Source organism: Pseudophryne corroboree, chromosome 3, assembly GCF_028390025.1.
Source record: "Pseudophryne corroboree isolate aPseCor3 chromosome 3, aPseCor3.hap2, whole genome shotgun sequence".
Taxonomy (NCBI): domain Eukaryota; kingdom Metazoa; phylum Chordata; class Amphibia; order Anura; family Myobatrachidae; genus Pseudophryne; species Pseudophryne corroboree.
In genome coordinates this window covers 411,533,325-411,559,492 of record NC_086446.1, presented here as the reverse complement: position 1 = coordinate 411,559,492, position 26,168 = coordinate 411,533,325, and the positions used below count along the sequence as shown (strand labels likewise).

At 45.8% G+C, this 26,168-nt stretch overlaps 1 protein-coding gene across 1 annotated transcript in view; it reads left to right on the top strand.

Annotated features, from left to right (window-relative positions):
* SNTA1 (syntrophin alpha 1) overlaps positions 1–26,168 on the top strand; it is a 107,985-nt gene that overhangs the window by 8,398 nt on the left and 73,419 nt on the right. The window contains exon 2 of the mRNA XM_063960203.1: positions 23,134–23,319. Coding sequence (XP_063816273.1) covers positions 23,134–23,319 — 186 coding nt within the window. The remainder of the gene's footprint in view (positions 1–23,133; positions 23,320–26,168) is intronic.

Sequence of the window (26,168 nt, the reverse complement as noted above, 5' to 3'; positions counted from 1 at the left end):
TTCTGAGCTGGATGTATCGCACCCATTTCTCAGCGTTTCAGGGTGTCAGCTGGGCGTTCATATGGAAGAAAACTGTCCTGTGGGAGTGTCGTGTATGTAGCCAGAGTTGCATCCTATTCCGAGTCATGCAGAGGGGGCAACTATTTAAGTTTGACCTTTTGCACCCAACATAGGGTCCTGATATCAGTATTGATGACTTTATCATGGAATAGAAAACCGTGGGACAGCACTATGTGTTCTGCATGAAGACGTGCACATTAGTGTTCCATCACCAAAATATGTGCGGCAGCATATGTGACTGCTTGCAACTCGCGCTGGACATCTGCTTTTCTCTGACGTCCTAGTGGATGCTGGGAACTCCGTAAGGACCATGGGGAATAGCGGCTCCGCAGGAGACTGGGCACAAAAGTAAAAGCTTTAGGACTACCTGGTGTGCACTGGCTCCTCCCCCTATGACCCTCCTCCAAGCCTCAGTTAGATTTTTGTGCCCGGCCGAGAAGGGTGCACACTAGGGGCTCTCCTGAGCTTCTTAGTGAAAAGTTTAGTTTTAGGTTTTTTTATTTTCAGTGAGACCTGCTGGCAACAGGCTCACTGCATCGAGGGACTAAGGGGAGAAGAAGCGAACTCACCTGCGTGCAGAGTGGATTGGGCTTCTTAGGCTACTGGACACCATTAGCTCCAGAGGGACCGAACACAGGCCCAGTCTCGGAGCTCGGTCCCGGAGCCGCGCCGCCGGCCCCCTTACAGAGCCAGAAGCAAGAAAAGGTCCGGAAAAATCGGCGGCAGAAGACATCAGTCTTCAACAAGGTAGCGCACAGCACTGCAGCTGTGCGCCATTGTTACTCAGGCACACTTCACACTTCGGTCACTGAGGGTGCAGGGCGCTAGGGGGGGGCGCCCTGAGCAGCAATGTAAAACACCTTGGCTGGCATAAATACACCACATATAACCCCCAGGGCTATATGGGTGTATTTTAACCCCTGCCAGATTCCACAGAAAAACGGGAGAAAAGGCCGCCGAGAAGGGGGCGGAGCCTATCTCCTCAGCACACTGGCGCCATTTTCTCTCACAGCTCCGTTGGAGGGAAGCTCCCTGGCTCTCCCCTGCAGTTACTACACTACAGAAAGGGGTTAAAAAAGAGAGGGGGGCACTAATTAGGCGCAGTATAACAATACAGCAGCTATAAGGGGAAAAACACTTATATAAGGTTATCCCTGTATATATATATAGCGCTCTGGTGTGTGCTGGCATACTCTCCCTCTGTCTCCCCAAAGGGGCTAGTGGGGTCCTGTCCTCTATCAGAGCATTCCCTGTGTGTGTGCTGTGTGTCGGTACGTTGTGTCGACATGTATGAGGAGGAAATTGAGGTGGAGGCGGAGCAATTGCCTGTAACAGATGTCACCCCCTAGGGAGTCGACACCTGAGTGGATGAGCTTATGGAAGGAATTATGTGACAGTGTCAGCTCTTTACAAAAGATTGATGACATGAGACGGCCGGTGACTCAGTCTGTGCCTGTCCAGGTGTCTCAAAAGCCATCTGGGGCTCTAAAACGCCCGTTACCGCAGATGGCAGATACAGACGCCGACACGGATACTGACTCCAGTGTCGACGATTAAGAGACGAATGTGACTTCCAGTAGGGCCACACGTTACATGATTGAGGCTATGGAAAATGTTTTTACACATTTCTGATAATACCAGTACCACTAAAAAGGGTATTATGTTGGGTGAGAAAAAACTGCCTGTAGTTTTTCCTGCATCTGAGGAATTAAATGAAGTGTGTGATGATGCGTGGGTTTCCCCCGATAAAAAAGTTATTGGCATCATACCCCTTCCCGCCAGAGGATAGGGCACGTTGGGAAACACCCTTTAGGGTGAATAAAGCGCTCACACGCTTGTCTAAACAGGTGGCACTACCGTCCCCGGATACGGCCGCCCTTAAGGAACCTACTGACAGAAAGCAGTAAAATATCCTAAAATGTATATACACTCACACGGGTGTGATACTGCGACCAGCAATCGCCTCAGCCTGGATGTGCAGTGCTGGGGTGGCTTGGTCGGATTCCCTGACTGACAATATTGATACCCTAGATAGGGACAGTATATTACTAACTATAGAGCATTTAAAAGATGCATTTCTATATATGCGTGATGCACAGAGGGATATTTGCCGACTGGCATCAAGAGTAAGTGCGCTGTCCATTTCTGCCAGAAGAAGGTTATGGACAAGACAGTGGTCATGTGATGCTGATCCCAAAAGGCATATGGAAGTATCGCCTTATAAAAGGGAAGAGTTATTTGGGGTAGGTCTAACAGACCTGGTGGCCACGGCAACGGCTGGAAAATCCAAATTTTTACCCCAGGTAGCTTCTCAACCTAAGAAGACGCCGTATTATCAGGCGCAGTCCTTTCGGCCCCATAAAGCGGGCAAAAGGCGCCTCATTTCTGCCCCGTGGCAGAGGGAGAGGAAAAAGGCTGCAGCAAACAGCCAATTCCCACAAAAGCCCTCTCCCGCCTCCGCAAAGTCCTCAACATGACGCTGGGGCTTTACAAGCGGTCTCAGGCACGGTGGGGGCCCGTCTCAAGAAATTTGAGACGTCTTCCCCTCGCCGTTTCATAAAGTCTGCTTTACCGACGTCTCCCTCAGACAGGGAGACAGTATTGCAAGCCATTCACAGGCTGTATTCCCAGCAGGTGATAATCAAGGTACCCCTCCTGCAACAGGGAAAGGGGTACTATTCCACACTATTGGTGGTACCGAAGCCGGACGGCTCGGTGAGACCAATTTTAAATCTAAAATCCTTGAACACTTACATACAAAGGTTCAAATTCAAGATGGAGTCACTCAGAGCAGTGATTGCAAACCTGGAAGAAGGGGACTATATGGTCTCTCTGGACATCAAAGATGCTTACCTACATGTCCCAATTTACCCTTCTCCAAGGGTACCTCAGGTTTGTGGTACAGAACTGTCACTATCAGTTTCAGACGCTGCCGTTTGGATTGTCCACGGCACCACGGGTCTTTACCAAGGTAATGGCCGAAATGATGATACTCCTTCGAAAGAAGGGAGTTTTTAGTTATCCCTTACTTGGACGATCTCCTGATAAGGGCAAGATCCAGGGAACAGTTGGAAGTCGGGGTAGCACTATCTCAGATAGTGCTGCGGTAGCACGGTTGGATTCTCAATATTCCAAAATCGCAGCTGATCCTGACGACACGCCTTCTATTCCTAGGGATGATCCTGGACACAGTCCAGAAAAAGGTGTTTTCTCCCGGAGGAGAAAGCCAGGGAGTTATCCGAACTAGTCAGAAACCTCCTAAAACCAGGCCAAGTGTCAGTGCATCAGTGCACAAGGGTCCTGGGAAAAATGGTGGCATCGTACGAAGCAATTCCATTCGGCAGATTCCACGCAAGAACTTTCCAGTGGGACCTGCTGGACAAATGGTCCGGATCGCATCTTCAGATGCATCAGCGGATAACCCTGTCACCAAAGACAAGGGTGTCTCTCCTGTGGTGGTTGCAGAGTGCTCATCTTCTAGAGGGCCGCAGATTCGGCATTCAGGACTGGGTCCTGGTGACCACGGATGCCAGCCTGCGAGGCTGGAGAGCAGTCACACAGGGAAGAAATTTCCAGGGCTTGTGGTCAAGCCTGGAGACATCACTTCACATAAATATTTTGGAGCTAAGGGCCATTTACAATGCCCTAAGCCAAGCAAGACCTCTGCTTCAAGGTCAGCCGGTGCTGATCCAGTCGGACAACATCACGGCAGTCGCCCACGTAAACAGACAGGGCGGCACAAGAAGCAGGAGGGCAATGGCAGAAGCTGCAAGGATTTTTCGCTGGGCGGAAAATCATGTGATAGCACTGTCAGCAGTGTTCATTCCGGGAGTGGATAACTGGGAAGCAGACTTCCTCAGCAGGCACGACCTCCACCCGGGAGAGTGGGGACTTCACCCAGAAGTCTTCCACATGATTGTAAACCATTGGGAAAAACCAAAGGTGGACATGATGGCGTCCCGCCTAAACAAAAAAATTGGACAGGTATTGCGCCAGGTCAAGGGACCCTCAGGCAATAGCTGTGGACGCTCTGGTAACACCGTGGGTGTACCAGTCAGTGTATGTGTTCCCTCCTCTTCCTCTCATACCAAAAGTACTGAGAATTATAAGACGGAGGGGAGTAAGAACTATACTCGTGGCTCCGGATTGGCCAAGAAGGACTTGGTACCCGGAACTTCAAGAGATGCTCACGGAGGACCCGTGGCCTCTACTTCTAAGAAGGGACCTGCTCCAGCAAGGACCCTGTCTATTCCAAGACTTACCGCGGCTGCGTTTGACGGCAGGGCGGTTGAACGCCGGATCCTGAAGGAAAAAGGCATTCCGGATGAAGTCATCCCTACCCTGATCAAGCCAGGAAGGATGTAACCGCAAAGCATTATCACCGCATTTGGCGAAAATATGTTAAGGCCCCGATGGAGGAATTTCAACTAGGTCGATTCCTGCATTTCCTGTAAACAGGAGTGTCTATGGGCCTAAAATTGGGGTCCATTAAGGTTCAAATTTCGGCCCTGTCAATTTTCTTCCAGAAAGAACTAGCTTCAGTTCCTGAAGTTCAGACGTTTGTAAAAGGGGTACTGCATATACAGCCTCCTTTTGTGCCTCCAGTGGCACCTTGGGATCTCAATGTAGTTTGGGGTTCCTAAAGTCACATTGGTTTGAACCACTTGAATCTGTGGAGTTAAAATATCTCACATGGAAAGTGGTCATGTTGTTGGCCCTGGCCTCGGCCAGGCGCGTGTCAGAATTGGGGGGCTTTATCCTGTAAAAGCCCTTATCTGATCTTCCATTCAGACAGGGCGGAATTGAGGACTCTTCCTCAATTTCTCCCTAAGGTGGTTTCAGCGTTTCACTTGAACCAGCCTATTGTGGTACCTGCGGCTACTAGGGACTTGGAGGACTCCAAGTTGCTGGACGTAGTCAGGGCCCTGAAAATATATGTTTCCAGGACGGCTGGAGTCAGAAAATCTGACTCGCTGTTTATCCTGTATGCACCCAACAAGCTGGGTGCTCCTGCTTCTAAGCAGACTATTGCTCGTTGGATTTGTAGTACAATTCAGCTTGCACATTCTGTGGCAGGCCTGCCACAGCCAAAATCTGTAAAAGCCCATTCCACAAGGAAGGTGGGCTCATCTTGGGCGGCTGCCCGAGGGATCTCGTCTTTACAACTTTGCCGAGCAGCTACTTGGTCAGGGGCAAACGCGTTTGCTAAATTCTACAAATTTGATACCCTGGCTGAGGAGGACCTGGAGTTCTCTCATTCGGTGCTGCAGAGTCATCCGCACTCTCCCGCCCGTTTGGGAGCTTTGGTATAATCCCCATGGTCCTTACGGAGTCCCCAGCATCCACTTAGGACGTTAGAGAAAATAAGAATTTACTTACCGATAATTCTATTTCTCATAGTCCGTAGTGGATGCTGGGCGCCCATCCCAAGTGCGGATTGTCTGCATTACTTGTACATAGTTATTGTTACAAAAATCGGGTTATTATTGTTGTGAGCCATCTTTTCAGAGGCTCCTCTGTTATCATGCTGTTAACTGGGTTCAGATCACAGGTTATACGGTGTGATTGGTGTGGCTGGTATGAGTCTTACCCGGGATTCAAAATCCTTCCTTATTGTGTACGCTCGTCCGGGCACAGTATCCTAACTGAGGCTTGGAGGAGGGTCATAGGGGGAGGAGCCAGTGCACACCAGGTAGTCCTAAAGCTTTTACTTTTGTGCCCAGTCTCCTGCGGAGCCGCTATTCCCCATGGTCCTTACGGAGTTCCCAGCATCCACTACGGACTACGAGAAATAGAATTATCGGTAAGTAAATTCTTATTTATAATGGTTAAAAATGTATTTGCTCCTTGGATTATAGGACAGACTTAAATCGTGGCTCTGAGGGATACATAAAGTTGGTTTGTAATGCTGAAGGCAGAAGACGGATACATTTTTCATGCTACAGTATACAGAGTTTTGGGAAACGTGATACAGGTTGAGTATCCCATATCCAAATATTCCGAAATACGGATTTTTTTGAGTGAGAGTGAAATAGCGAAACCTTTGATTTCTGATGGCTCAATGTACACAAACTTTGTTTAATACACAAAGTTATTAAAAATATTGTATTAAATGACCTTCAGGCTGTGTGTATAAAGTGTGTATGAAACATAAATGAATTGTGTGAATATACACACACTTTGTTTAATGCACAAAGTTATTAAAATATTGGCTAAAATGACCTTCAGGCTGTGTGTATAAGATGTATATAACACATAAATGTATTCTGTGCTTAGACTTAGGTCCCATCACCATGATATCTCATTATGGTATGCAATTATTCCAAAATATGGAAAAATCCGATATCCAAAATACTTCCGGTCCCAAGCATTTTGGATATGGGATACTCAACCTGTACTGTGGTAAACCGTCACTACATTTTTCTAACGTACAGCAGAAATAGGTCAAATGTTTCCGAGAAAAAAATGCAGTTGGAATAGCTGTGACATAGACTTGACGCTTCTAAACGGACATGACATATTGTCCTTTTAAATAGCACATATAGCCAATTTATTTATTTAATTGTTGTAAAGAAACGTGTATAATTTAGAATAGTGGCCACCAAAATGTACCGGTTTGTAGTTACCATGTTGACATTCAGAATTATTATTATTATCCTTTATTTATATGGCACCACATGGGATCCACAGCGCCCAATTACAGAGTTAACAAATAAGCAAAACATGAAGACAGTGATGTACAGTTCAATACAATATAGGACAAGTACAGGGAATATAAACATAGCTGTGTCAGTAAACAGCACTGAAATAAGTATCAGGGTGGCAGAAAACCGAAGGATTTGGTGCCATCAAAGGGAGTATTGAAAAGAAGATAAGTAAGAGACGTAAAAGCACATGAGGGAAAAGGACCCTGCTCGTGAGAGCTTACATTCTAAAGGATGTCAGTATATCTGCTCTGAATGCCGACGTTCAACATATCATCATTGAAAAATATCAACATTATACATGTCTACATTATGAACATATGAGTGTTGGGGTCATGCTGGGTACACACTGGAGCAATGTGAGAACGGTTTACTGTGACAAATCAGCTACATCGCTCAGTGTGTACAGGTGATTTGCGTGCACCCATGGTCTGTTGGCTTTGCTGCACGGTCAACCAGACATCCGTCGCTAGCGACCTATGTTATGCAAATGAAGGACGGAACAGTTTGTAAGCAAAGCAAAAAAGTACACAACTGGACAAAACCATCTTGCAGTGCAGGTGGGGCAGTGTTCATTTTGACTTAAATTTGTAGTTGGTTTAAAGTCACATTTTAGTAATTTTCTTTTCCTTTGTTTTGGTCAAGATTTAGTTGTTGGATCTTCGTTTTCATTTTAGTCTAATTTTAGTCAATGTTTTAGTCAATAGCTTTTGCAAACAGTTTAATGATACTGTAATAGATTTTGCTGAAGAGCATTTCTCTAAAATTCCCTTGAGAAGTTTACATACTCTGTCTTTAACTATGTGTTTAGTAACCTAGGCTCAGTAGGCTGTGAATGTGTTACATACTGAGTCTGACTTACTGTAGTGCTCCCATATATCATTTACAAATGAATGCCTTAAGTTTGTTAGAACAAACAAGTGCAATGCTATTTTCCTTCACAGCAGGTCATATTTATTTTCTGCAAATATCTAGAACACATAATTGTTGATTACAAATTTTAAACCCAACTTCCAGCGTTCATTTTGACAAGGATTTTAAATTTAGTATTAGTCAATGGGGGATATCCTATTGCCAGAGATACATTACCGCAGGTAATGATTTCGGCCAGGGCTATCCTATTTGCCCCGATAAGCTGGCACTAGGGTTTTTGTGTCACTACATCGGGTGTCGGTTCCTGACAGCTCCAGGTGCAGACAGGGTAGCGCTGCACCTCTGGCTCCACGGTTACATGACCGCTCTCCCGTCAAGTGACCGGAGCAGGGGTAAGAGGAGGGATGCGGGTCATGGTGCTGCTTCAGCTTCCCCGCCTGGGGTCACAGCGCTGAGTGCCGGCTCCTGGGCGCCTTCACAGCAGTCCCAGCCAGCTGCGGTGGGCATGCAACACTGACTGGTCACCACGCCTTTCCTGGGATTTTGTTTCATCTGCCTCGGGCAGGCGAAAGCAGATCCCTAGAAACAGACCCGTTTTCACTGAACGTGTGTGTTTTCAGGAGGAAAGCTGTTTTTTTAACGGGTGATCTTAATCGGGGGGGAAAGGATACCGGCTTCAAACGCTTTTTTTTGCTTAGTTTTAGTTTAGATTTAGTTAGTAGATCTTTCATTTTAGTCTAATTTTAGTCCTGAAATAAACTGTAGTCAATTAATTCTTTTAGTCAAAATTAACACTGGGGTGGGGCAAATGTAACATGTGCAGAGAGATTTAGATTTGGGTGGCGTTTGTTCAAACTGATATCTAAATTGCAGTTTAAAAATAAAGCTGTATACCATTTGTAGTCTACATGCAAAAGCAGCCAGTGTTTACCCTGCACAGAAACAATATACAGTTGTGCTCATAAGTTTACATACCCTAGCAGAATTTGTGATTTTATGGCCATTTGTCAGAAAATATGAATGATAACTCACAAGCTTTTCTTTCACTCATGGTTAGTGGTTGGGTGAAGCCATTTCTTGTCAAACAACTGTGTTTACTCTGTTTAAATCATAATGACAACAGAAACTACCCAAATGACCCTGATCAAAAGTTTACATACCCCAGTTCTTAATACCGTGTATTGCCCCCTTTAACATCAATGACAGCTTGAATTCTTTTGTGGTAGTTGTGGATGAGGCTCTTTATTTTCTGAGATGGTAAAGCTGCCCATTCTTCTTGGCAAAAAGCCTCCAGTTCCTGTAAATTCTTGGGCTGTCTTGCATGAACTGCACGTTTGAGATCTCCCCAGAGTGGCTCAATGATATTGAGGTCAGGAGACAGATCGCCACTCCAGTACCTTCACTTTATTCTGCTGTAGCCAATGACAGGTCGACTTGGCCTTGTGTTTTGGATCATTGTCATGTTGGAACATCCAAGTACGTCCCATGCGCAGCTTCCGGGCTGATGAGTGCAAATTTTCCTCCAGTATTTTCTGATAACATGCTGCCTTCATCTTGCATCAATTTTGACCAAGTTTCCAGTGCCGTTGTAGCCCACACATCCCCAAAACATCAGCGATCCACCTCCGTGTTTCACAGTAGGAATGGTGTACCTTTCAACATAGGCCTTGTTGACTCCTCTCCAAATGTAACGTTTATGGTTGTGGCCAAAAAGTTCAATTTTGGTCTCATCACTCCAAATGACTTTGTTCCAGAAGCTTTGAGGCTTGTCTCTGTGCTGTTTGGAGTATTGTAAGCGGGATGCTTTGTGGCATTTGCGTAGTAATGGCTTTCTTCTGGCGACTCAACCATGCAGCCCATTTTTCTTCAAATGCCTCCTTATTGTGCATCTTGAAACAACCACACCACTTTTTTTCAGAGAGTCCTGTATTTCAGCTGAAGTTATCTGTGGATTTTTCTTTGCATCCCGAACAATTTTCCTGGCAGTTGTGGCTGAAATTTTTGTTGGTCTACCTGACCGTGATTTGGTTTCCACAGAATCCCTCATTTTCCACTTCTTAATTAGAGTTTGAACACTGCTGATTGGCATTCTCAATTGCTTGGATATCTTTTTATATCCCTTTCCTGTTTTATACAGTTCAGTTACCTTTTTTCGCAGATCCTTTGGCAATTCTTTTGCTTTCCCCATGACTCAGAATCCAGACACGTCAGTGCAGCACTGGATGAAAGATGCAAGGGTCTTTCAGGAGTCCAGAAACTCGCTGACCTTTTATACACACACACACTGAGTACAAGCAAACAGATCACAGGTGAGGATGGTTACCTTTAGTAGGCATTCAAACCCGTTTGTGTCAACTTGTGTGCATGTTATCAAGCCAAAATCTCCAGGGTATGTAAACTTTTGATCAGGGTCATTTGGGTAGTGTCTGTTGTCATTATGATTTAAAAAGAGTAAAAACAGTTGTTTGACATTAAATGGCTTCACCCAACCACTAACCATGAGTGAAAGAAAAGTTTGTGAGTTATCATTCATATTCTCTGACAAATGGCCAGAAAATCACAAATTCTGCTATGAGCACAACTGTAACCCACCCAAATCTAAATATTTCTGCACGTTACATCTGCCCCACCTTCTGTGCAACATAGTTTTGCCCAGTTGAGTGTTCTTTTTGCTTTGCTTACAAACCTGAATCAGGCCCAGTGATCTGTTATGTCCTTCAACAAATCTTTCCAGTATGTATGGGCAATTGGGCACAAGGGAACTCGTCCCTTACATTGGCCCAATTGCCCGTTGCTTCAGTGTTTCCCTGGCTTTAGATTAGGGTTAAGCTTAGGCTGCAGTTAGGGTAAAATAGTATCATCCACATGCATACTGTCACCATGTGGCACATGTTAACATTACAGTAGGTTGTTAATATTGTGAATATCAACTTGTCACATGTCAATATCGGGACCCTGTTGAACATATCGGCATTCAGACCACGTCTACTTATATATTACACACAAATTTACCGTTTGCTGATATTTCTATGGAATTGTAATGAAACCTGGAACGACTCTTAACGGGCTCTTTGGGTTTTGTTTTGCCTTCTTTTTTATCATCATTTAGAAAAGTTTTTTCATGGATTTGATATTTTATTTTTCAATCTCAATAGTATAACTATAATAAAAAAAGTATATCATCCTGGTGGGATAGCAATGGGTGGCTTATGAATGTTAATGACTAATTCCACCCAAAACTAAAAATATTTTTGGTGAAACAAATAAAAAATATATTAACAGAATATTTTACTTAGAGGCCTTCTAACAAAGTTAAATGCAAAGTGTAGCTGTTTTATAGGTATGCGGTTAACATACCGCCCGTTGGGATCCCGGCTGTCTCAATATAGACGCCGGGATCCTGACGGGCGGTGCTATACCGCCGCTGGAATACCGGTGAGGTAGGTGCTTCCCCCTCTATGGGTGTCCATGAGGAAGAATAGAACCTGTGGCGAGCAAAGCTCTCCACCGAGCCCGCAAGGGTCTTCGTTACCCTCTCCCCCCTACCGGCATTCTAGTTCCTGGGATGCCGATGTCAGTATACTGAGATTCGGCCTTCCGTGCGGTGGGATCACATACTGATCCCGTTTTATATTTCCGGCTTAAATATGGCAAGAAGAGTAAGTTAAATTTACCCCCCAGAGTTTCACCTGACACAAATTGGATAGGAAATGGAGGTACAATAAAGGTATGGCCAAAATTAAAACATTTTATGGAAAAATAATAATACATTGTACACTACTACAAGTAATTAAAGAAAGTAAAGAACTGAACACTGGGGTGCTAGAGCGGAGCGACCATATTATGTAAACAAATATTGGATCCTTTGAACTCACCAAAGACATTGTGAATGCTATTCCAGGTACTTCACGCATTAGAAACATGTTCATTTCAATGTCCTCTTCCCAAAATCTGGCCAAGGAACAGATTACCCACTCAGAGATATGTTTATGCTCATCTGATATTGCATTTCTGATCATCTGAACATGGGGAAAATTCGGTGAGTGGAGAATGTGAATGAAGCCAACATAGCAAGCAAGGTGAGTATGATATGGGGGATGAGGGGGCATATAAATGAAAATATTAGCTTTACTTAGTCTTGCAATTTTTGCTTCATATGACTGGGAGCTAGACTCTAATGGTGATGCCTGTCAAAGTAAATGGTGCTGTTCCTTATATACTTAAGAGTAAAGATGATCACATTAAAGTGGAAATGCGTTGCTCTGTAAATGTATGCTAGATAAACTAGCAGAGGAAGCAAAAAAAAAAAAAAAAAAGTTTGAACATTTTCTGCTGCAGCCTCCATTATTGCTAACAACTGCAATGTACTCATTGATTAAAATCAGTGACTTGGGATGTGGGATGGGCATTCACAGCAATGACAGTATGCAGCAAGTAAAATCTTGTTCATTTTCTGTTTAACCACAGTTGTTCTAACATTGAATGGAATTCACTTCTATAGCTTACCCTCCCCTTCAACATCATAGTAAAAATGTTTTTCGGGGGGGTAGTTTCACTGTAGGAGGTCAGACCATTGCAGAACGTAAGTGTGCTGGCCATACACACACTTCTAAGATGTCATCTTTTCCTAAATTGCAGTGATATGCTTAAGAGTCAGTCACTGTCCAGACTAGCATGTTATATTGAACGTGACTGAGAACCGCATTGTGTGAGGCTTGCCCATGTAAGAGCCAATGTGTACTGATAGCTGTGATATGTTTAACAAGTGACTGCTAAAATCAAGGCTATTTTAAATCTGGGTATAGAATCTTACTTTGCCCATTTTAAATATTCATTTAGAATAAAATGCTTTCATATCAAGTATCTAATTTACTATGCGCTGTTCAGAAAAATGTTTAGGCTCTTTTAACGGTCTCCACATATAGGGCTATATTTAGTGTGTTCCCACTGCTTCAGGTCTACAAATTTGCCTATATTTCTCTTAACGAAAATAGTTGTGAAATATGGTGATAAAATTCTGCCCAAATCTGATTCAGGTGTGACAGTGCCGTAACTAGACATTTAAGCGCTGTGTGCAAGAAACAGATTTGGCGCACCCCCCCCCCCCCCATCAAATATAGGGGCATGGCTTTATGGGGAAGGGGCGTGGCCACATGGCTTCCTTTTACACATTACGGCAGGCAGAGCTCCCTTTTACACGTTATGGCAGGCAGAGTGCCTTTTACACATTATGGCAGGCAAGAGCTCCCTTTTACACATTACAGCATGTTGAGTCCCCCTTTTTACACACTACAGCAGGCAGAGCTCCCCTTTACACATTAAGGCAGGTAGAGTCCCTCTTTTTACACATTACAACAGGCAGAGTCCCCTTTAAACATATTATGGAAGCAGAGGGGGGGGGGGGATGTCTGTGAGTGTCTATGTCTGTGTTTTCCCTCACCCCGAAGCGCAATACTTTACTTGACATAGTACACGCTGCAAGATCGGGAAGCCAAAAGGACCACACAGTGCGTCCTCCAAGCTGCATCACTGTCTGTCTGTAACAAGTAGCCGCCTGCAACACCCAACTACTGTGGCACGGAACTGCAGGTGTCACCGGCGGTTATGCGCCCACAGCGCATCTGCCACACACATAGTTACGGACTAAAATAAAGATATATAGGTAGTCACGATCAATAGGTTTTTATGTAAGGACTATGGTAATAGTACATGTCTATCAGCTGTAGGTTGTCAACCAACTTTTTGAATACGGCAATGGGGAGTTTTTTGTGTGAGTTACCTCCCTTTACATTAGTTGCTCCCAGAGCCGGCCCTGACTATTTTGATGCCCTAGGCAATATTCTGGCAGGTGCACCCCCCCCCCTTCCCTGGAGATAGTCGATGACAGGAAGAGGGTGACAGAGAGATAGTGGTTGACATGTTAAGAGAGTGAAAGGGAGATAGTGGGTGACATGGACAAAGTAGGTGACAGACAGGTAGTGGGTGACTGGGCAGGCAGGGGTAACAGAGAGGGACATAGTGAGGGTGACGGATATAGTGGGTGACAGTGAGACAATGTGTGACATAGTGAGGGTGACAGAGAGATAATGGGTGACTGGGCCGGCATGAGTTTCAGGGAGGGACATAGTGAGGGTGATGGAGACAGTGGGTGACGGAGACATTGGATGACAAGCAGACAATGACGGGGACACTGGGTGGCAGGGAGTGGGTGACTGGGAGATAGTGGATGACAGGGAGACATTGCGTGACATAGTGAGAGTGACAGGGAGATAGTGGGTGACTGGGCAGGCAGGGGTAACAGGGAGTGACATAGGGTGACATAGTGGGTGACAGGGAGACAATGACGGGGACATTGGGTGGCAGGGAGAAGGTGGGTGACAGGGAGATAGTATGTGATATGGTGAGAGTGACAGGGAGATAGTGGGTGATGGAGATAGTGGATGACAGAGAGACATTGGTTTACAGGGAGAGAATGACTGGGAGACATTGGGTGACGGAGATAGAGGGTGTCAGGGAACGGAACCTGTGGGGGAGATGGGGGGATTGGAGCTGTGAGGGAACAGAGAGGAGAGGGGAGTCTGCTGGGGAGGGGGTGCCACAGATGGGGGAGTTTGGAGCTGTGAGGGAACAGAGAGGAGAGGGGAGTCTTTGCGGGAAAGGGGGTGCCATGGATGGGGGAATTTGAAGCTGTGAGGGAGCATGGAGGACTGGGGAGGGGAGTCTGTGTGGGGGAGGGGGGACCTTTGATGAGGAAGTGGGGCTGCGGATGTGGGGTGGGTCGGAGCAGTGAGGGAGCACGCAGTGAAGGAACATGGAGAACTGGAGAGAGAAGCCTGTGAGGGGGGAAGGGGGGTAGTCAGGGGTGCCACAGATGGGGGGTTAGAGCAGTAAGGGACCATGAAGGACTGGAAACAGGAGCCTGTGGCGGGGGGGGGGGGGTGGCGGGGGTACCACGAAATGGGGGGGTGGGGGGGCTGGAGCAGTAAGGGAACATGGAGGACAGGAGAAAGGAGCCTGTGTGGTGAGGGTTCTTTTGGGGTGCACGGTTGGTGGCGTGGAGCAGTAGGGGAACATGGAGGACTGGAGACAGGAGCCTGTGTGGGGGAGGGGGGATTCGGGGGTGCCACGGATAGGGGGGGTGGGGCAGTAAGGGAACATGGAGGATTGCAGACAGGAGCCTGTGCGGGGGAGAGAGGGGGTGTCAGGGGTGACGCGGATGGGGGGGGTAAGGAGCCGTTCGGAAACACGGAGCACTGAAGAGAGGAGGGTACTCAAACCACTCACCACTGTCAGTGTCTATTAAAGCTGTCCGGGACCACTGCGTCTCTGCTGCACGGGCGGAGGGGGGGAGGTAATAGCAGTGAGGGAATGTAGCGGGCTGGAGCCTGTTCAGGGGGCACGCAGATGGAACCTGGAGGATTGCACACAGGAGCCTGTGAAGGGGAGGGGGTGAGTCAGGGGTGCCGCGGATGGGGGGGGGGGGGAATGGATAAGTTAGGGAACACTGAGCATTGAAGAGAGAAGTTTTTACGGAGGGAGAAGTTTGTACGGGGGGGGGGGCGCGTATGGAGGCTGAGTAAGAGCGGTGAGGGAACACAGAGAACTGATGAGAGGCACCTGTGCAAGCACTAACCCAGGGCCGGTGCAAGGTTTCTCAGCACCCTAGGCAAATAGTCAGCAAACCTCCCCCCCCCCCCCTCCTGCCAAAACACACACACACACACACACACACACACACACACAGTGGTCGAAGTGGAAATTTTGAAGTGGAGGTATGGAAAAGGGCGCTTCTTTGAAAAAGGGTGCGTGGCCACTCAATAGGGGGCAGGCCTTCAGTGCAGTTTACCACCCCTTATACACATTTTGCACCACAATAGTAGGACCCCTTATACTTTCTAGTACTGGTGCCCCTTTCACATTATACCACACACTTTGAGCCGAAAATCACATTATACCACACAGTATGAGCTGAAAATCACATTATAGCACACGGTATGAGCCGAAATTCACATTATAGCACACGGTATGAGGCAAAATTCACATTATAGCACATGGTATGAGGCGAAATTCACATTATAGCACATAGAATGAGCCGATATTCACACTATAGCGCATGGTATGAGCCGAAATTCACATTATACCACACAGCAATCAGCATGAGCTGAAAATCACATTATAGCACATGGTATGAGCCGAAATTCACATTAGAACACACGGTATGAGCCAAAATTCACATTAGAGCACACAGTATGAGCCGAAATTCACATTATGCCACATGGAATGAGCCGAAATTCACATTATGCCACACATAGTTGGAGTTGTTATCAAAGAAAGAGAAAGCCGGGCAGCAGAGCTGTCAGGGGGCAGAAGCCGGAGCCTTGGTGTAATCATGCTGCATGCAGGAGCCGAACCTTGCTGCCGCACTTGTCAGGGCTCAGGGACGGGTGCCGGGCACTGTACTATTTCAAATCTGCCGCGGACCGGCAGCCAATCAGGAGCTGCTGCTACTGATTGGCTGCCGGCCTGCGGCAGATTTGAAATAGTAGCGCTTGCTGCGGCGGGGGACAGTGCTCGAAGAAGTGCCGGTATACCATACCATAGTATACCGGCCCACTTCAGGCACTGTAATAAATATATATATATATATATAATTATATATATATAACAGAATTGATACTGCAGCACTCGGAGTCGTTTAAAATTAGCAAAGTGTAGTCATAAAAATGTACATCACATAGTCCAACGTTTTGGGGTGCCTAACCCCTTTGTCAAACCTTGACAAAGGGGTTAGGCACCCCGAAATGTTGGACTATGTGATGTACATTTTTTTGACTACACTTTGCTAGTTTTAAACGACTCCGAGTGCCGCGGTATCAATTCTATATACTATCCTCAGCACTGAGGGGCATCCCAGAGATTAAAATCCTGACATTTACTAATTAAGTAAACTAACCCTGATCCCTACCCCCCCCCCCAAACCCTAATACACCTTTCCCGCAGCCTGACCCTAATTGTCCCCACTCCCCCCCAGCTTACTCCTAACCCTAACCACCCCCTTCCTGCAACCTAAACCTCCCCAGCTGTGCCTAACCCTCCCCCCACAGCCTACACCTAAATGTCCCACACGGCGGTCACGGTGTAGGAGTATGGGTCCATCCCGGCTGCACGGAGGACACAGGTGCAGGCCATGGAGAGCAGACGCCGGACGCTGCCAGGGAGCAATGTATGGCGTGGCGATTGCCCGTCCCTCCCTGCACTGCTACTCACTTCTCGGCAGCATGACCATGAGTTGCGAGGTGAGGACAGGCGGAGGGTGGGGGACAGGCTGAGCTCCCGGTGAAGATAACCACGACTTTCCCCATACTGCAAATTAAAGAAAAGTGTCATAAATGGTATGGGGATCCAGCAGTGGTTGGGGAAGCCCTCTCTGCGTCGGGTGAATGTACCGCCGCACGCCCCCCCCCCCCCTCTCGGCTCGAGCAGCTTTGTTGCCTCCGGCGCAAGAGGGGGAGGTGGGAATAGCTTATCACACACCGGGGTAGCGGGCACCTGACATCCCAAATGGCGAGCGCAGGGCAGTCACTTCCTTTTTTTTTTTTATTGCTGCACTCAGCGCCGCCTTTCAAGTGCTGCCGCCCATAGGCAGCTGCCTAATGGTGGCGCCGGCCCTGTACTAACCACTATCAGTGTCTCTATTGAAGCAGTCTCCAACCTTTTGGGACCGCTGCGTCTTTGCTGCATATGTTTCTTCTGCCTGCGTACCGGGACACAGAGCCGCCGCTCCCGCTGTCTCCATAGAGTTTCTCCAGTCCCTCAACTATGCTGTGTATGTAAACGGCACACTGTCACTGCCGCGACAGAGCGGGTAACTTCTATGGGGCTTACGTCACCGCTGGCACACACCTAGTTACGGCCCTGAGGTGTGATGTAGACCATATTTCAGAGGTGCAAAGTTCAGATTATATAGGGGTATGTTTAGTTAAGTATGAGTAAACAACATTATTGGTGCTTTTTGCCATCTGATTATCAGAATACCTACAGGGACAGACCTCGCGTTAAAGCACAAACCGGATGAGGGGATAACTACTATTATAGTAATGCTTATCGCTTTTGTCTGTATGTTGTCACAGCCCATGCATAGGCTTGCATATGCACAGAGTATTTGTCAAGGAGGTCCTCAGTGCGTCGGTGGGAGGGAGAGAGAGGTTGGTGCAAGAGAAAGGTTGTTGGTAGGGAGAGGGTGGGAAAGATTGGAGTAGTAATGAGGAGTAACAAAGAGCAAATAATAGTAACCAGGATTTCTTAACAGTTATTATTGTGCTTCATTTACTTATGTACATGTGCTGAGTGTGGGGAGGAGCCGAGGGAGGGAGAAAGCAGGAAGTGAATTGCTACTTGCTTGTTATTCTCCATTTATCATTGCTAAATGGGCCCCTATGTTTTCAACAAAAGATGAGAGAAGCTCATAAATATTATTCCTGCAGAGCCCCCATTACTGGCTATGTGGGCTGCAGGATTGTGCATGGAGCAGTGTTGGAAAAAAAACCAGGTTTAAAACAAAAAAAACTAAAATAACCCACTTTTTTTATTTAAACCTTTTTTTTGTTTATACCAAATTTTTTTTGCATTAATGTTTTAATGGAGAAAAAAATGAATCATGTATTAAAAACCTCGATCAACCATGTTTTAATGCTTTCTAATATTAATAATGTTATTAGGCTTTCATTTGATTTATTTTACATATTTCAATAAAACCAATTTTTTTACAGCTTATTCCTATTGCATTTTGAATATATGTAGATAGACTAAACATATTAATACATACAAAGTACACTCATAGATTAAATTGAAAATAGGAACAACAAGTTAATGTTAAACATTAGTCTTACTTCTTAAAATTAAATAAATCTGAATAGTAATACAAAATGCAAAAGCACCTTTCAGAGAAACACACAAAAAGGAGACGTTAGGCCAGTGGTTCCCAAACTTTTTTGAATCACGGCGCCCTAAAGTATCAGAATGATTTTCACAGCACACCCTAGGCCAGCCGTGGCCAACCTGTGGCTCTTGAGCCGCATGCGGCTCTTTCTTTATTCAAATGTGGCTCCCGACACTCAGTCACCTGACCACAACAGATCCTGGAACTGGTGCACTCCAACCCGACACACAGCAGCACCACGGCGACTGAAAACTGGGGAGCCAGATACTGGGCTGTAGTGACATATGAGGGTGGGCTGGAGTGACACAGAAGGATCCTGGCAGGATAGACATAATGGGGGAGCTGGCTGGAGTGATACAGTAGGGTGCTGGCTAGAGTGTCACAGGAGGGTGCTGGCAGGAGAGACACAATGGGGAGCTGGCTGGAGTGACAAAGGAGAATCCTGGCAGGAGAGACACAGTGGGGAGCTGACTGGAGTGACACAGGAGGGTGCTGGCTGGAGTGACACAGGAGGGTGCTGGCTAGAGTGACACAGGAGGGTGCTGGCTGGAGTGATACAGTAGGGTGCTGGCTGGAGTGACACAGGAGGATGCTGGCAGGAGAGACACAATGGGGAGCTGGCTGGGGTGACAAAGGAGAATCCTGGCAGGAGAGAGACAGTGGGGAGCTGACTGGAATGACACAGGAGGGTGCTGGCTGGAGTGACACATTGACACATGGGGGAGCTGAAGTGTATTATGTGAATATGGCTTTTTCAGTATATTTTATGTGGATCTGGATTTTTTTATTATTTTATGTGGAAGTGTCTTTTTCAATGTACTTTATGTTGATTCTGGCTTTAAAATGTATTTTATGTGGATCTGGCATTTTCATTGTATTTTATACCATGGGGTGTGGCCTAGCAGGCACAAGGTCACACCCCATTTTTGCACACGCGCCTTCGGCTTGATGTCGGCTCTTTGACGTACCTAACAAGATTTTTTGGCTCTTTGTCTCTGACTGGTTGGCCACCCCTGCCCTAGGCCAAATGTTTCTTATTGAGAAATTTAGAAAGAAATATTAAATTAAGTAAATGGTAAATGTCATCTTTAGGGTCAGTTCTGTGGGGAGGGACAGGATTTGCTTCTGTTTGTCACATATTTTATGAATGGCATCCACCAGTTCTGGGTTTGTCTGTTACACTCACCCTAAATAATTTAAATTGGTCCTGGACCACCAATCCAAGACACCCCTGCAAAGTGTCCCACGGCACACAGTTTGAGAACCACTGCGTTAGGCATTAGCACCGGGCATGTCACTGGCATTAAACATTTTGAATAAAAACACCATTGTTTTTATAGTATAATGGGCTTATTTTAATAAGCATTAAAAAAACAACAACACTTTGGTTTAAAACAGCCAACCCTGGCATGCAGTAACAAAAATGCAGAGTGATCAGTGATTTCTCCGAACTTTTCAGAGTACAAAATATGCAGCTTTTTACATCTATACTGACGAAAAGTCAGTTTTGAGCTTTACTAAATACACCTCATAATCCTCAAGCTCCACCTTTTTTTTTAGACAAATTCCCTTTCTGCACTATAGGCCTGATTCAGTGTTACATGCAAGTTGTCCACCGGTGTCTGCTTAGAAGAACGATGGGTCTTTGCCTTTATTGAATGCGGGTATGCCTCCACCTAACATCACCTTTTGGAAGTAGCTGTCATCATTATCAGCCCTATTCCGGGAGCAAGAGGTCTGTCGAAATCTATCTCTGCATACGACTCTGAATAGCCCATAGTTACTCATAGTTGTGTGTGCTTATCATGGAAGCATGCTTAGTATAAAAATTGCAAGTTCCATTTGCAAAACAGACTTGTATGCTGCACTGATTTAGTCCTTTAGTCCCTTTATCTGTAATTATGCAGCATTTACATTCTATGAATAGAGGTTCAGTGATCAATTCTTTAAGTTGTTTGTGAACACTGACACAATTCTGGTAAAAACTGCAAAATTTTGTGCTAGAATGCATAATGGGGCCAATATTTGTCGGAACATTTTTGGCGGTTCCACTCATTTCTATAGAAGAAACTAACAGATCAATCCACAGAAAATGCAAATTAAACTACCAGGAGAAAAAGTAATTTCATGCTTGATAGTTCTAACACAGACCAGCCCTGTATTCAATACCATGCAATGTGCGTACATCATGTTTAGCCACGTACATTGCCGTACTGTACCCAACATACCAAATTTTCCTCTATGGGTTGCGAGAGCAAATTAGCAAGGTTAGTGGTGGCCATCACCAACAATTGAATTGCCCACTCAGGAGATGTATGAAGCAGTGAAAAGGTTGGAAAAGTAATCCAGTTGAGAAGTTGCCAGTGGCAACCAGTCAACTTTGAAGCATTCTGTAAAATTATATGTAGCAGCTGATTGGTTGCCATGGGCAACTTCTCCACTGGCTCACTTCTCCACTCATCACTGCTTCATACATCTATCCCTTTTTTATGATTATGCCATTTTTCATGACACATGGGGCACTGAAGGACGAGCTTTGTTCCAACCAAGACCCGCTCTCATTTGCCAAAACACAGCATTATTTCATAGATGCTATGTTGATCGTGGGATATTAGTCCAGAAATCTGGATTGACCCAATAAAATGGGGCTCTTGAGGTTAAACCTGGATACTTTAATTTTACCTTGATGAGCAGTAACACAATATCATTTTTAATTTCACCTAATACACAAAGGATTACCGTCGGCAACACTGCTATTGTTCATGATAAACCTGCCAATGGGATGCGGTCATAATACTGACAGCAGGATTCCGACGGACAGAATCCCGACACATCCCAGAGATAGGGCTTGGGGGTAAGGGCTAGGCACTAGAGGGAGGGTTAGACTGCAGATGTGAGGGAGGTTAGGGTTAGGTTGTGGGAGGGGAAGGTTAGGATTAGGCTGAGGAAGGGAGAGGGGTAGGCTGCGAGAGGGAAAGGATAGTGTTAGGCTGTGGGAGGGAATGGTTAGGCTGCAAGGAGGGGAAGGTTAGGATGCAGAAGGCGGCTAGGTTTAGGCTGCAATAGGGGGAGGTTAGGGTCAGGCTGCAGGAGGGGAGGGTTAGACTGGAAGGAGGGGAAGGTTAGGGTTAGGCTGCAGGATGGGGAGGATAGGGTTAGGCTGCAGAAGGGTGAGGTGAGGGTTAGGCTGCAATAGGGGGAGGTTAGGGTTAGGCTGAGGAAGGGATAGGGTTAGGCTGCAGTAGGGGGAGGTTAGGGTTAGGATGCAGAAGACAAAGGTTAGGGTTAGGCTGAGGAAGGGATAGGGTTTGGCTGCAGGAGGGGGAGGTTAGGGTTAGGATGCAGAAGGGGGAGATGAGGGTTAGGCTGCAGGAGGGGGAAGGTTAGGCTGCAATAGGAGAAGGTTAGGATTAGGCTGCAGGAGGTCTAGGGTAGGGTAATATACAGGGATGTGTCAGGATTCTGACCTTTGGGATCCTGTTGTCGGGTATTTTGTACCCAGCCCCTGCTAATATATAACTGACAAGATTTGTATGGAGAAGTCTATCTAATTATGCTGCATTCACACCGCAAATGCCGGGTCCTACCCGGTAAGACAAACGTGTACTTACCGGGTGGGATCCGGCATTTGCGCTCCGTTGCAGGCTTCCCGACCCGGCAATATACCGGGTCGGTTGCCATGACAACGGAGGCCGCAGCAGCAGCAGGGGCGGGGGTGGAGGCGGCGTCGGGAGATGAGCTCATCTCCAGCGCCGCCTCTCCCTATCTTGTGAATGGGAACCGTGTCGCATCGACACGGCTCCCATTCACACCGCACCTGACCCGGTAATCAACCCGGGTAAAGCCCTTCTTTTTTACCGGGTTGATTTACCGGGTCAGGCGACCCGCTAAATCGCCCAGTGTGCTTTCACATCGCACACTGACCCGGTTCGACGCGGCAATATGCCGTGTCGGTACCGGGTTATTTGTGCGATGTGAAAGGGGTATTTTACAAGCATTTTAGTGTTACCTGATCTGCTACCAGCATCTGAGGAATCATCCTAATCATTGAAGTTGGGACTCTTTATTATACTAACCTGAGTTTGCATTTTTTTAACAATTAACTTGTGAAATTTGCTGCATACAAAAATCACTGAGCCCAGGGCGGGATCAGACTTTGAGTGGGGCAAGATGAAGTGTTGTTGCTGGCATTCCATGCTGTTGCAATGGCAACTCGCCCCTGATGTTCAGTTCTTTGTGTTGTGTGGTATGGATAGGGTAGAGTTGGGAACACTTTTTGTGGTAAAATGAGTAACAAGGCCAAAATGTAGCAGAACAGTTTGTAAATTTGTAATAAATAATAAATAAATTCTGTTCATCTAAAAATAAATGAGCAATCGAGAAAAAAATAAAAATTAATGTGTCTTTAAATAAGTTTGTTTAAAAAATATTATGATTTGTTTGTTATAATGTATTAGCCTTATTATATTATTATTATTATTATTATTATTATTATTATTATATTTAACATCTAATATGTATTACGCATGTATTTATTTCTTGTTATATATTTTACAGGTGGCAGGGAAAACAAGATGCCTATCCTCATCTCCAAGATTTTCAAGGGTTTAGCTGCTGACTTGACAGGTGCTCTTTATGTGGGGGACGCCATCTTGTCTGTGAATGGGGCCGACTTGTCTGATGCCACGCACGATGATGCAGTGCAGGCTCTGAAGAAGACTGGTAAAGAGGTGGTGCTGGAAGGTAAGCCTATCTACTGTACTTACTACCTTTTCTAGAGAAGCCAAATACTGTACATTTGGAATAAGTCAAATTGACCTATGGAAGTTGTGCTATTGGGTAAGGAAGTGACAATGTGGATGTACATGGAAAAGTAGAAAGTATGGCAATTGATTACTATATGAAGCAGAATAAGAATTGGTGCTGCAGGAAATTTGTTTGTAGTTTAACTCTCCCACACTGTTACACTGTGGCCAGGAATTCCTCCTGACTGATGATTCTCTCACAGCTGTTAAGAGGAACTTGCACATTCCAGGGATGTTGGGAGGGGAATGTGGGAGCCAGCTTAGAACACAAACTCACTGCTTCATATTAAATAATTCATAGGGAAATCTACTGGTAATGTCTGAAACAGCCGAAGGTGTAGTCTATATGCAGACCAGAGATAAAACACTAAAAGTGTTGCTATATTGTATTGTTCTATGTAAAGTAACCTCTATTGTTGTTACACAATTCTATGTCTTGACGGGTGTGGTATGCAAAGTCGACCAACAGTAAGTAGGTCGACATGGTTTCTAGGTCGACAGGGACTTTATGTTGACATGTATTAGGTCGACATGAAGGAAGGTCGATATGAGTTTTTGCAGTGGGTGTCGTTTTCTCCGCACAATGACCGGAATCCCAATTAGTGCACTGTGTCCCCTCGCATGGCTTGCGAGCGTCGGGCAAGGTGCCTCGCTCTGCTACTGCTGCGCTCAGTACAGGTTACCATTCCCAATTGTAGTCCACGTGGATCGTAAAGTATGAAAAAGTTCAACAAATGGAAAAAAAATTGTGAAAAACTCATGTCGACCTTTTGTCATGTCGACCTAGAATATGTCGACCTAGAGTCCCTGTTGACCTAGAAACCATGTTGTGTGTAGTGTGGTCAACCTAGAGACCGGATACCGTCTTGACACCCTATAATAGGCTGAATGCTTTAAGATTAATTGCAAGTGTATGAGTCAGTGATTAGGTTACTTTGATTACAATACTTGCGATTAATTTCAGAATGGAAAATTATCTGTTCTGCAACTGACTTTTAAGATTTTGAGCTGTGAAGTCCTAATTTTCTGATATTGGTCGGCTAGTCAAACGTTTGAAACTGAACTCATGTTATAGCATGAGATATAAAGGCGGCCTCATGAGGCCAGCCACTAGAGGTAAAGCTCCAACTCTTTAAAACCAACCTGACTTAAAAAAAATTGCTGCTTTAAATCTCATGGCTGCCTGCAACATGCAGGCTACTACGTACAGTCTATTCCATTGAAACGTGTGATGGCAGCAGTACAAGTTACTGAATGGCATATTCCTGTATAGTAAAAGATCTAGTCATGGACTATGAGGTTGATGCACAACTGCGGAGAAAATTGACATAAATAACAGTAAAAATAATAAGTGCATGGAAAATTAGCTTGCTGCCACCCAAATGCCTCTGCATGGGATGTGGGTAGGATCCTGGCCCTCAGAATACAGACAGCGGAATCCAGACGGTAAATACGAGGGTTAGAGTTAGGCAAAAGGGGAGGGTTATGCTGCCTAGACTGTGGGGGGTGGCGGTTAAGCTTAGGCTGTGGGAGCGGATGGTTAGGGTTAGGCTGAGGGCGGGGTGGGTTTTTGGTGTAGGGTTAAAATACGTACCAGGGTCTGTCAGGATTTTGACCATCGGGGATGCCGCTCTCTGCATCCTGACCATTGCGATTGTGACTTCACAAGCAAATATATGTTGATGATGACATGTGCCCTTGTTCAGATGCAAAGATTTGCTGCCTGACAGATGTAACTACTGCAGGTCTGCCCAAGCCATATTTGTGTAGACACACCTTTTAAGACCCTTTCCTCCCCAATCCCACTTCTGCAGGCACAGGTGAGCGTCCCTAGCAAAATTGTGCAAATCTGCATAGGTTTCCTGAGCATACACAGAGCAGTTTAACACTGGTGTATGCAGAGTCGGAATGGCCCACAGGGGAACAGGGGAAACCACCGTTAGGCCCCACTGCCTGTGGGCCCTCCTCCTCCTCTAGGGATCAGGTTCCAGTCTCTATCCTAGTGCACATGAATTATGCATTATACATATGTTACATTATACTTGATAATTTACCAAGGGGCACAGAACATGTACTCTGTAATGGTTAGCCAAACCTCTGTGGTGGCTGGCTACACCCTTAAGCATGGGCACCTACAACAGCATTCCCCCTGTGGGCCCTTCATTCCCCAGTCCGACACTGGGTGTATATACCACACTGCATAAGGCCCAATGGTGGAGACTTACTAGGTTGGGAGTTTGACGTCAAACACTTTGATGGTGGGCAGCAATTGGCTGTTGGTTTGAGAGGCCAAACTTGACAATAACAACAAATCAAAAATCACAGAAAAACTGCGGTTTCACCAAACTACGTGCTGATAAATTCCCTCCAAATCAGGTATCCGGATGTAACGGGTTGACTTGGCATCCCTATAATAGAATGGGTGTGCTATGAAAAGTTAACATTCAAAATGTCGACATGTTCACAATGTTGACACCAGAATGCTGACATACATTTTTTTGTATATTTTAGCCAAACCCTAAAAGTTACACAAAAATGTAATGTCAACATTCTGGTGTTGACATTATGTACATGTCGACATTTTGTAAATGTTGATATTTTTTTTGTCCATCATATGTTCATGATGACATTCAGAACCTGTCGACATTCCACATTCTTACCCTGTAGCGTATCCATAATGGGTTCAAGGCGTGCGGAGCACATGGGTCCCTGGGCCCAGGGTGGCCCGCACGCTGCAGCCTCTGCACCCATATCATTTTACTTACCAATCCGTCGGCGCTGGCTGCA